The sequence below is a fragment of the Pholcus phalangioides genome, unplaced genomic scaffold (genome assembly GCF_987345545.1).
Source record: "Pholcus phalangioides strain wild (caught in Gottingen) unplaced genomic scaffold, Ppha-v1.0 ptg000022l_1, whole genome shotgun sequence".
NCBI classification, from domain to species: Eukaryota; Metazoa; Arthropoda; class Arachnida; order Araneae; family Pholcidae; genus Pholcus; species Pholcus phalangioides.
In genome coordinates, this window is record NW_028301615.1 from 20,079,592 (window position 1) to 20,092,769 (window position 13,178).

Consider the following 13,178-nt stretch of genomic DNA (forward strand, 5'->3'; position numbering starts at 1 on the left):
TGACACATAAGAGTGTGAAGGGGAAACAATTCATATAGAGGGGACAGGAAACATAACGTATAACTTCCAGGATATTTGATAAAACTAACGTTTTGAAAAAGCTATTTTTGATTAAACACATGAACATTTTATGGTATAATTCTTTCTCAAAACAGTCTCTGGGTTTCAGCTTATGAACGAGTCAATGACATCAGAGCACTAAAAACACACCACAATAGATTTTTCATTACAATAATTATTGATCTTCACTCATGAAAAACCTTTATCAAAGCAATCTTCAGAAATTTAGGAATCTCATCGAATCAAATTTTTAAGATTGTGTGGCATTTATCTGTAGAATCTGCAGAACATGGAGATATAGACTGATATTTAATTTTTTTTTAAATTTCACATCATATTTAAATTTATCATTAAGGCTGTTCTGATAAATTGGAGTCATGGTTAGTCAACTATAGCCAAGTTGATAGATGCTCTGTTCCAAAGTTTGCAAATTTTTTGATATTTGTTTGATAAAACCCAATTGGGACCATTTAAATTACTGTAATTCGCAGTTACTTTGCACCTTACAGGGGGGTGATCTTGCACCACTCCTGAAAAAGGATTTAACGTTAATTTATACCTAGCAGCTATTATAATGAATACTTCCAAATAATTTTGATTCTGCCAACAGGAGACATTATCTGTCAATTCATGTATTTGAGTTGCTAATGCGCACGCATCCACCACTTTGGATATTGTTTGCTAAACATTTATGTTGCTCAATTTCAGCTGGAACATTATCTAGCAGTTATTTTAATGAATATTTCCATACTGTTCAGATTCTGTTCGACAGAACGCGTTATTAGTCAACTCATGTCTATGAGTGACTGGTGCATTTGCCATTTTGTGATTAAAAATTTTTGTTTTTGACAAATGTTGAATCCTCTTTCTCGGAGAGGAGCAAAGTGGCCCCAGATTACGGTAGGTTATGAATAGCAGTTTAACAAAATTTTAAGTTCTAAAGAATTTATAAACTGAAGCAACCAGAAAGCTGACCAAACAAAAATAATGCAAAATATTATGGTTTTCACAATTTAATACAAATAATGAATCAGCGAATAGAGTAAGGAGAAAGGTCTTAGAAAGGCACGTAAACTGGCGCATGAGCACAGTAACAAGACAATTATTACATTGGCCAGGTACAGATAGTTGAAAGTACAATGCCTACATTTTCATACCCCTTTTAATTGAATTTTCATCTAGTCACTGATAAGTTTTCTGTTCATGAAACTTTGCAATCAAATTTTTGGTCATGGAAAATATAAGCTGATTCAATAAAAACTGAGACATGATTTTGGTTTTTAATAAATTATATGGGATTGTTTGAGAACAAGTCCAAAATTTTCCTCCACGTTAAGCGACATCAATATGTCTGCACCATGCCAAAACCATGAAAGTGCAAAAAGTTATTTTAACATTTTTTTCTCAAAAATAACCTTTTGCACTTTCATGGTTTTGGCATGGTGTCAATGAGTATACAGTCCTGTACCGTTTAAAAGCAATACCCCATTTAAAAACATTTTCTGAAATCTCCAAGGAAAGAAGCAATATAAAGATTGAAACTACTTTTCAAATTAATGACCAACCTGAAATGATTTTTTACGAAATTTTAATCAATCCCCATCCCAACCAGGCAATCCATAACATCAAAGTGGAGTTATTTTCTAAATTTCAATGATAGATAATACAAAATTATCTATTATTCACTTTTGGTAATTTTTATCTAAATGTGAGTGATATTCTTTCTTCTCGACAACTTTTTAAGTGTTCAAATACAGCCACCCCTCGCTTTACACGATCGATTCTACAAAATGATCACGTAAAGAGAGTCGAACTGAAACATAGGGAAAAGGATTTTCTTCAAAATAAGAAAAAATAAACCCAACTTCCAACAAAAAAAAGGTTTTTTTTCAATGAATTAATTATTCAAACTGATAAATCTCGTCAATTTAGGATATATGAATAAATTCAATTAGTATTTTCTGCTTTGGTAGCTGGTATTTTATTTGCATTTGGTAGCTGCTTCTGACTGATTCTAGTGAGTGTGAATGTTTTCTTTCCCAAAAAGCCTCATATAATAGGCTGATAATTTTTTAAGCAGTCGAGGTTCAGCTGGCGAGCAGCTTGTTTTGTCCCTTTATGAAAAATTTAGAAGCAAAACAAAAAAGAATTCTGAGTATCCCTCATAAATAAATATGATATTTCTAGATTCATTGGGATTGTTTTCTTTGATGAAAATCCTGATGACATTGTCAATGTAACACCAGATGTTTGTTTGTGAGATAAGAATTTAAGTGTTTTTCCACTCAAATTCATCTATTTTTCATCTAATTTTCATCATTCATTATCATTTTTTCATCTAAATCAGTGATTCCCAACGTGGGTGTTAATGGCCCCCTGGGGTCAATGGAATGTTACGGGGGGGGGGGGGGGGGTAGAAGCTATGTGCATAACATAGGATTCTATGGGTTAGATTGCATTGGGAGAAAAAAGGTCGGGAAACTATGATCTAAATCCACAAATCCAAAGGATTTCATCATTTTAATTATGTCATAATTGTACTTTGCAAGCCCATTTTCAAGATTAAAATCGAACTACAAACCAAATTCTGTAGTTCAAAATTTCCGAAATCGTGTTATAGCAAAACCATGTAAAGCAAGAGATACCTGTACATTCTTAAAACATTTAAAATTGAGCTACATATAATTGTAGAATTCTTCACACCATATTATATTTAACACTGAGAAAAACATCAGATGTGAGTTCAGCTGAGTAACTTGGGTCATAAGCCAATAAATTTTTAAAAAATTAATGTCCTGAGTAAAGTGTAATCATCTCAAAAAAAAATTGAAACACTTCGAGCTTTGTACCTCTTCTTTCTTAACTGATTGTGTGGTTTTTCATTGTCTTTGAAGGATATCAATTTCATAGTGCATAACTCTCCCTCTAAATATGCTGGATGTTATACATTTGAAACCTCATATATAACTAAAAGCATACTTTCAGAAAATAAAGAAAATAAAAAATATAGCACCTTTCTTCCCCTTTAGAAGCTTTCCAAATAATTTTGATTGGATATGGCTGGATATCTGTTATGGAAAAATCTCTGACTTTAAAAGTTGGAGACAGCATAGCACACTGAAAAAAAAAACATCAATGCTTTTATTGCATTTTGCTACAAATTGTAGAAATAAAACATATATTTAGGTAATTCTATCTTGGTGACTTGAATGGTTACTGTTAAATGTTTACAAGAACATGAATGGTAGCTATACGATAACAAGAAAAACTTGATTCACTAGAATATTAACACATAAAATAAAGTTCAAGAAAATTTTTAAACGATGTAAGATTTTTCAGATTAAATAAAAAAACTGAGCTTCTTAAAATAATTCAAAGAATGAATTAATATGTGATATATTTTTCACATTGTTTTTATCTTTGAATTAGCATATAACCTATTACATAGCTGCTAACAATGGCGAATTTGGAAGATTTTCAAACCGATTCAAATTCTGTATAAAAACTACACACAGACAAATATAAAAATCAGGGCTCCCACTCAAAAAATGAGAAAAAGTAGGAAAATGCAGGACTGAAAAGTAGGATGGGGGAGGGTAACCCCCTTAGACAACATAATCATAGCATAATGGAAAAAAATCCCTAAAAAAAATTTTTTTTTGCAAAAAAATTTTTTTAATTTTGAATTCACTTTTTTTCCCCCTAGCACTATTTCAGTCAAGCCAAAACAAAATGACAAATGACTTGGTTACAAAACCAATTTTTGGCCAAAACAGTGCACTAGCAACCACAGATAATTGTTTGCTGTCTCTCCTCATATATATATATTACATTCTTTTTTGGAGTCTTCCAAAGTGACGAGCTTGTCAACAACAAGGCACAGCAAATTTGGAAGACATAAATTTTTTAAGAATGATGCACCTTCGAGACCACTTTCGAAAGCACAATGCAAAAAATGTGTAAATTACAAGATCCGACGTATATAAGGCAAGGTGAACCAGATAGTTTTACTGCGTTGCTCATCATTTTTCCAAATTTTTCTGTTTTGTTCACATTTTACTGTTCAATGCCAGTGTAATCATTTTTGACAAATGAAGCACTTCCATTTCTAGCTCTTTGCTGAGCATTGTAAACATTGTTTATGCCTGTTCATGCCTTAAAAATACAGAAGACAACTGAATGCTATTGGGTAGCATCAGAATCACCAAACCTAGAATAGGCCTATGTATCCAACTGCTTTGAAATGCAAACTGTTGTTTCACCTATTTGCACCATAATTTTGAATGATGAAAGTTTACTGTCCAAGACCACGAAGTAATAAATACAAAATTATTTTTCCATCCAGACAGAAGTTTTTAATGACTACTATACTTGTTGAACCCTCAAACTAAGCAAATGAAAAATTAATCAATCAAATGGTCCACATACCCCCCCCCCCTTTGAATTACCTTAAAAATTATACAATTTCTGCTTTGGCAGAATCATTAATTGCATTCTCCAACATTTGTAATATTTGGCAATATATCAATAATTTCCTACTCAATTAAAATCAATTACACAAATTTTGTCGATAGGATTTGGTAGAAAAGTAGGACAAAAGTAGGACATTTTACCAAAAAGTAGGACGAGTGGGAGCCCTGAAAAATTCATTTTTAAAAACAAAATAAGGATTTTTTCCCCTTTAGGAAAATGTAAAAACACCACCCATTGTTACTCAACTATTTAAATTACACGTCATTACTACACTCAAATAAAAATCATGGCCCAACATCTGGCCCAAAAAAAACACAGAGCATGCAGATTTACAAGAAAGATGCATAATCCCTCTTGATTCAATGTTGAAAGATCAAACTAACACTGTGTTCTTGAAAAACTTCTCCATTAGCAACCCTATTTCTTTTCCTTACCAAAATGAAACATTTCTTAGTGATTTAGTGCAATGGTGATAGTTTCCTTAAAGTAATTGACTTAATTTTGGAATAAAAAAAAGCACAAGGAGTTTGGCAGCTATGGCTAGTACAATGAAAATTCTAGCTAAACAAAATCAAATAACAAAACAGTTCAGGACCGGAATCAATTTGGTTTTTTTTTTTGGTCTGTTGCATTGTGCTTCACCTATTTAAATTAAATGAGTGCATTACATGCACCATGCAAATTATTGCATAAATAATCAACATATTAGACAAATGCATTCTAAAAAATGACAAGAGTTACAGTTGAAATTATAATCATTGATACTTATCCACACATGGGGATTTTTCTTTCTTTATCAGAAACATTCAGAAATTCTAGATAACTTACCCACCCCAATTCTTTACAGCAATAAGTTTTCTAAATGCAATAACAGTTACTACTGTTATTATTACCTGTAAAGCACATCCTCTAGCTACAGCTTCATCCTGATTTAAGGTAGTGCTGGGTTCTTTACCAAACACTTTCTGAACAAGAAGTTTCACAGCTGGGAGTCTTGAGGAACCACCAACAATCTGCACAGAATCTACGTCATCTGGCTTTAGATCTAAGTTAAAATGGAAAGAAAAAAATAAAAATCGAAAATTGAATTCAACTAGTACAGGCAACTTGTTAAATTTGATATGCAAAAATATTTAAGTTGTAAATTGTGTGAACAGTTCGTAATTAATTAAAAAAAAAAAACATTCAGTGTAATAACTAGTCATGTCTATAAACCTTTTGCTAGAGTGGAATTTCTTTAAGATGCTACTGCTGCTATCAGCAGTGTCTTATAGTAACGAAAATATTGACCTATTCACACCCAAAATGATCATCACATGTTCACTACTACTTCCATGTTTTCGCTCAAGAGAAAATTTCCAATGCGATATAAATTTCATTCTCCAGTATTTCTCCACAAGTCTAAAACCAATCTAAAAATTTAACTTTTAATTCATTTTGGTAGAATAAATTTAATTAAAAACAAATTTCACAAATATGCCTAAATTTTTTAAGCAGGTTTCATATTACACAGCTAATTTTTGTTTACATTATTCAGAAATCATAACTTCTATATTTTAAATCAAAAAGATTATTGAACAGAAAGAATTTGTCAAATACACTGGTGAAATAAATTAAGAGAATTTGCATATTTTATCAAATTTCATGAAAAGAACTGAACTGAATGTAAAACCACTGCTTCTAGACAAAAATGCAAATCTTGTACGTCAAATACGTAAGCGTACACGTGTGTGTAGGCGGAGCCAGTAGAGAAACAGGCTTTATAAGCGTGCGTAAGTTAAGACGCATTTCATTCGCTAGCACACCTCTGTGAATTTCTTGGTGCTATTTTGCAGCAATCGGTTAATTTCAAATTGTAACAGTAAAAATGAGTAACCACCAACGTTTAGATGATGGAATGAGGTGGCGAATTGTGGGGAGGCTAGAAGCAGGCCAATCTCAAGTCCAGATTTGTAGAGAGTTAAATTTAACACCCAGCGTCGTGTGTAACTTATGGAAACAGTTCCAGGATACCAGATCCATCGAGAGAAAGCCTGGGCAAGGTCGTGCAAGAACCATGACGGCCAGAGAAGATCGCCATTTGTCTATTATAGCGAGGTGTAACAGGAGTGCTACAGCTTCTCAGCTCTCTCGTGACTTGTATGCAGCCACAGGAACCCATGTATCAAGGGTGACTGTTTCCAAAAAACTTCATGGGAGAGGGTTGTTTGCAAGAAGACCTGCTGTTTGCGTCCCGCTCACTTCTACGAACAGGAGAATCCGTTTATCATGGTGCAGAGAGCATAGAGATTAGAGTATGGATCAATGGGCGACCGTTCTCTTCACTGATGAGTCCCGGTTCAGCCTAAGCACTGATTCTCGCCGTACGTTTATATGGAGAGAACCAGGGACCCGCTACCAGGGACTCCAATGTCCACAAAATCTACCATTATGGCGGAGGAGGTTTAATGGTCTGGGCAGGCATCATGTTGGATGGTCACACACCTCTCCATGTCTTTGAAAGAGGCACTGTGACTGGTGTGAGGTATAGGGATGAGGTCTTGGAGCCCTATGTTCGCCTTTTCAGGGGTGCAGTTGGCCCCGAGTTCATTTTAATGGACGATAACGCGAGGCCACATAGAGCTCTTCTGCTCGACGATTTTCTAGAGAGTGAGGATATTCGCCAGATGGATTGGCCAGCCAGATTTCCAGACCTTAACCCCATAGAACATGTCTGGGACGCTCTGGGGAGGGCAATTGCAACTCGCAACCCCCCTCCGGGAACCATCCAGGGAATGAAAACAGCGTTGCTGAATGAGTGGGACCAATTGCCACAGGAAATGATAAACTGCCTTATTTCAAGTATGAAATCACGCTGCGAGACCTGTATATCTGTAAGAGGGGACCATACCCCATATTAACCCATTTTTTTGTTTATTCTGCAACCACTGTTTCATACCTTCCGACTCCAATGAGTGTTACGCACGATCATGCGTGTGTATTACAATTATTGAATGGTTATTTGTTTTGTACATATCAAATTTCATTAAAATCGATACAGTAGTTCTAGAGATAATCAACCAAGTCTGCAAATTCTCTTAATTTCTTACACCAGTGTAATTGTAAATACAAAATAATTAGCAATTGAAACTGCTAGTAATTCCTTATTCAAACCAGACATTGGAAAGTAAGTTATTTTGAAAGGATAAAAACACACTTGTTTCTTTCAGTAACCGATACATAGCACTTTCTACTCCACTCAGCAGACCAGATGCCAAGTTCTCAAAAACCTCTCTGAAAAAAAAATAAAAATATGGTTCAGATTTTAATTTTTCAGCTTGCTAAAAGCACATCTACTGGTATAAAAATGTTATGTAATTATACCAATATCTTTATATGTAACACCATAGCAACATCACTCAACCCTAACTATCATTGAAATAGAGCAAACATAAACAGATTTCAATAATGAAAACTTTAATACAAAAGCTCTGGCTTGTAACTTAAAATATATAAGCATCTAAGGAAACAGAAGTAAATACAGCACTAACACATGTCAACACTATCTTACCTCTTCATTCGGCCAGTAACATCTTTATCATTCATGAGACATTCAATGTTCAGAGGTAATTCTAGAGAGTTTGCGCTCATCTGTTTCTTGAGTTTCTCGCATTCCTGCATCAATCTGACAACCGCACGCTTGTTGGACATCACATCTAGTTTATACCTGGTAGCAAAATCTTCTACAAAGTGACGAACTAATACATTGTCAAAATCTCTACCACCTAAATTCCTATCCCACACACTCCCTAGAACCTACAATAAAAAATGTGGCTAATAAATTTCAATGTAATATTCTACATTACAAACTTCACCTGTTGAAAAATAAATCGCACATTTAGCAAAAACTTCTCTGTTCGAGGGCCAAAATAATAGTCGGGGGCACCACTCCAGCATATAAACCACACCTGAAAAACTTGCATACCCCCCATAAGTAAGATGGTGAAATACAGACAATTTAGTCATTTAACTTTTACTGGGCCTTTTGATTCCTCCCCTTCTTCATAAAATTTCCACTTAAATGGTTGCATTCTCACCTAGATGCAATATATCAAAAATTGCAGTTTCTTTCAAAAATTCAATATTCACCGTTTGAATTTTACAGGAAAAACCAGATGTGTGATACATGTATTCTTTTTACGAGGGCAGGAACGTTGGAAGTGTTTCAAACCTATGAGTGGGTTCCTTGAGCTTCATGTAGGAAATTTTGATTTCTGAATCAATTCTAGGAGTTGCTCAGACCTGTGCCACAAATTATCATGGGTGCGAGCACCCACAGAAACCCTGGCTCCAATGCCACTGTAGTACATGAACTATCTTCTTTAGCCAGAATATCTGATTTTGGACCTATGTCACAAATTACCATGTGCGCTCGAACACCCACAGAATCCCTGGCTATGACGAAACTGTAGCGATTGAGAAGAAAAAGTTTTGTTGCAGTGAGCAGAACACCAAATATGAATTCAGACATAGGCGTATGGAAAATTTTCTCAAGGAGGGTGTTTCAATTTTTTTTTTCTTCTCAAGGAGTTTTTAACGTTTTTTCTGCAAAATAATACTATCAACTCTGCTTGGGAGGAGTTAGAACCCCAACCCCTCTCCTTTGCATATGCTAATGCATTCAGATACAAAAGGTAACTTCCCCGACAAGAGGGAGAAAAATAGAAAAAAAAATGTCTATAACAATCTTCATGAGCAATTTGTGTCAAAATGCAGTATGGTGAGAAACATAATAGACTATTTCCTTCACTAGAAATGATGAATCTTAATCAGGAAGGCTGCGGTTGTAACTCATAGCTCAAATAATGATCACAAACTTAATTTAATGCACAATATTTTTTGCGTTGTCGAGGGCTACACAAAATCACTTCATGGGTCACGTGCCAGCTGTTGGCTACCCCTGATTTACACAAATAGTTCTGAACCACCAGGAATGTAAGCTGGAAAATTTTGAGGGGGGTGAGATTTCATATAAAAGTCCACTTTTGAAATGCTGCACAAGTTGAGAATTACTGATTTCAAATATAATTTTTTCCCCTCTTGAATTGGATTTGATATTTCAAAGTAATTCTAATCAACATCTAGCAATTCTAAATTTCAACAACTCCTTTTTCAGAAATGCTACTTTAGGCAATATATCAGACAAATTTTACTAGACTACAAAGTATTGCAATACAAAATGTAGGCAGTAGCTTGAATTGAAACGATTTATTTCAATTAATTTAGTATATCAAAACAAATTGTATCAGGATATGGGGAAAAAATATACCTAAACACAATATAAAATGGAACTACAAAATAAAAAAATTCTACAATACAAACCTTTAGTTTTCCTTTCGTAAATGCACATGCAGTTATCTGAAGAAGGGAGCTTCCTAGATCCAGAAACACAATGTTCTTTGGCTTGTCTTCAGACAGGTCTTGATTATAGAACCCATATGATAGTGCCACTATATTTATACATGAAAAAACAATTTTTATAATAATGAGATTGAAAAAAAATTGGCCATACAGAGCATGAAAAAACAAATATGTTCACTTGATCAAAATTTAATATAACAAGTTACCTGAAGCGGTTTCATTCATAAGCTTTAAGGGATTCAGACCAGCGATCTCTGCTGCATTTAACATAGCTCGCCTTTCAACATCAGTGAAGAAAACTGGAACCTTAATTTAAAAAAGGTTCTCAATAAAGAATTACAGAATAATTCAAAAAAGCATTAAATTATATTAAAAAATGCTTTCATGCACTGAAAATAATTACAAATTAGTTATTAATGCACACTACCTGAAAAAGCAACAACTTTTGATATGAAATCATATGAACAGCGACCATCATACCATCATTGTCGACTTTCCGACAAGAGGCAACTGTATGTATTTTGTTTTTAATTTTTATGCTATCTGGAATACGCAAGGATCTTGAGGAGGGGAAAGGTGACAGCCCCTCCTAAGTGCCACAAATAACAAGGGAAAAATCAATCTGTCCTGTAAAATATAAGATCCGACAAACCTACACAATAAATCGCTGTAACCTACACAATAAATCGCCGTAACCTACACAATAAATCACCCATTTAATCTGGATTGTCTTCACATTTAATTTTCAATGCAACTGCATCGCAACAGCTTTATATCATGCGGCCAGCACACAATGCGGCTGTGTAAAGCTCCCATAAATCACCATAGCTGCCATACTCCGTGACAATCGCAGTCATTACATAAAACAGAATCCAGACCATGCTAAACCAAACAAAAACAAGTTTCGAAAAGCGAGTAAATCTGATGGCATGAAAGAACTAATGAAGTGGGAAAAGTCTACATACAGGCTGAAATTTGCATGAACTGGCAAACTGGTTTTCAAAACATTGTGTGAAAAAAATAAAATCAGTTTTTAGGGCCATTGTCAGACCAGCACCATTATCACCGCCATTGACAGAACATATTTTCAGACATACACACACAAGCTCTGTTTTTTTATGGAGGAACCAGTTTCATAATATTCTGAGTGGTGTGGTGGTAAGATGCTTATCTACCACTATGAAGTTTGCCATCAGATCTCAGGTTCAATTCCGGAGAAGGAATATAGATAGGATATTTTCCCTAATGAGCTTCAGGCAACCACCAATAGATGGCACCTTCACTTTAAACCCAACTCATTAACGGAAGAAATTGTGTATAGCAATATGATCAGATTTGGCGAGTGGTGAAACAGTGTTTCATAATAAAATACAACTGCTCGCCCATCAAGTGCAGTGCAATTTTTACCATCTGTAATCATCCCGCAACTCCGTTTATTCTTCATCCCCAAAGCGTATGCAGGTTCGTAATTTTTCGAAAAAAATTGATAGATGAAATCTCATTTTGGGCTAAAATCAGAAGAAATTTCCAATAATTTTAGAGAGCGGGAGGAAGGGTGAAAAACCTGGAGTCTCCCACCTAAATTTGCAGAGTTAAAAGGGCTGCAATTTTTTTTTATAAACACAGTAAAATCATTTCTATGAGGATTCCTCCCCCCCCCCCCCCCAATTTAAGAGAGCTGCCCTTTGATAAAGCAACTCTGACAGCCAAACAATAAAAAAAAAATTATCCTGAGTAGAAGGTGATACTTCAAAGAAGTTTCAATCTACATAAATAGCTGAACCATAATCTACAAGAAAAAAAAACACAATGGAGACCCTTAAGAAATAACGAAGACCAAGAAATACTTACTGAAATTACACAATCCTGCACTTTTATATGAAGCGCATGTTCGGCAATCTCTTTTAGTTTCGTCAACATCATACCCATAACTTGTGTCACAGTGAAGACTTTTTGTTCTCCCAGGTACATGACCTAGAAAAAAAATCAATCAAATCATTACAATTTTTACTAGCAAAGATGAATCTGAGCATTGCTTTGTACAGACAGACATGACCGCTGACTGCCCAGAGAGACTATCTTGGGATGGTTTGCGCTCTTTCCCAAAGGGATGGACGGACAGCACCATTAACATTTGGGAGCAGACATTTAGTGCCCGAGGTTTACATTCTTGCATAAAAAAAAAAACACAGTATTTTACAACTTTCAAATATAGTATTCACTGACTGAAAAATACTGGTGCAAAGCAGTCCAACCCATCACGCGAATGCGAGCCAATCTCCGCTTCAAAAAGTCTCGCTGCAAAGAGCAACAGACCTACAAACAGCACAAATTCAATCATAACACATCACTCACTTCACTTCTGAAATATAGATGACGGCACTGAAAAATCAAACTCTACATACGCATTCAGACTGTTAGGTACACACACAATTACACTTCTGGCACAATTCACCAGGTAGTAAATTGCCCATAGATGGTGATAGACCTGAGTTGTGCTCCGTTTGAAAGAAAGTCAGTCCAGCCCATCATACCTCAACACAAACTCTCAAATATTGACATGTTGATATTAATACATACCACAAATCTTACATTCCAAATGCTTTGTAGAAAATAATTCTTACATAACAGAACCTAGATTCTTACATAATGCTAGAATAGATATAAGTCTGTGTCTCAGAAACATAAGACGTATGGGCAGATTTTATCGGTTTTTGTTTTAGTTAGTTTTCTAGAGGTTAAGCTTGGGACCTAACAATCTATGTATATAAAACTGATTTTCTGTCTCTGTATGTTCTCTATACAAATCTACAATTTTAAAGCTATTGTTGCCACACAAATTTTGCATATATATACCAAACAGGACCCAACTTGAATGATAGACTACATTACAAGTTCGTCAGAAATGGGCAAATGCCCAAAATAGGCAAAAAAAAACCTACCGGGCAACAATGGTTCCTGGGCCTCAACAATCACTTTCCAAATGTTTACTTTGATTACTGTGGTTCCCTAGCAATGTGTTTCACACAACCCGGCAGCGCTGTGTAATATAGCTAGTTTACTATATTATCACAGCGAGATTGTTTCTGCATTCATGCCGAGAGGTTACTTGGGGAGGGGGGTGGAAATACACAGGGAGACTTGTGCCTTCCAGTCGATGAAAAATTATACATATTTTTTTTTTATCTTTGTACAAAAAAAAAATTTATAAAAAAAAAACTACTTTCAAAATAATTTTGACAATT

General features: G+C 34.9%; 1 protein-coding gene across 1 annotated transcript in view; it reads right to left on the reverse strand.

Annotated features, from left to right (window-relative positions):
* The window catches only part of LOC149069965 (heat shock protein 105 kDa-like), a 41,233-nt gene that overhangs the window by 22,940 nt on the left and 5,115 nt on the right, over nucleotides 1-13,178 (reverse strand). The window contains exons 3-9 of the mRNA XM_089250105.1: nucleotides 11,785-11,907; nucleotides 10,140-10,239; nucleotides 9,895-10,022; nucleotides 8,084-8,328; nucleotides 7,730-7,806; nucleotides 5,427-5,578; nucleotides 3,074-3,177 (exon numbers count right to left, since the gene is read on the reverse strand). Of these exons, the coding sequence (XP_089106231.1) occupies nucleotides 3,074-3,177; nucleotides 5,427-5,578; nucleotides 7,730-7,806; nucleotides 8,084-8,328; nucleotides 9,895-10,022; nucleotides 10,140-10,239; nucleotides 11,785-11,907 (929 nt within the window). The remainder of the gene's footprint in view (nucleotides 1-3,073; nucleotides 3,178-5,426; nucleotides 5,579-7,729; nucleotides 7,807-8,083; nucleotides 8,329-9,894; nucleotides 10,023-10,139; nucleotides 10,240-11,784; nucleotides 11,908-13,178) is intronic.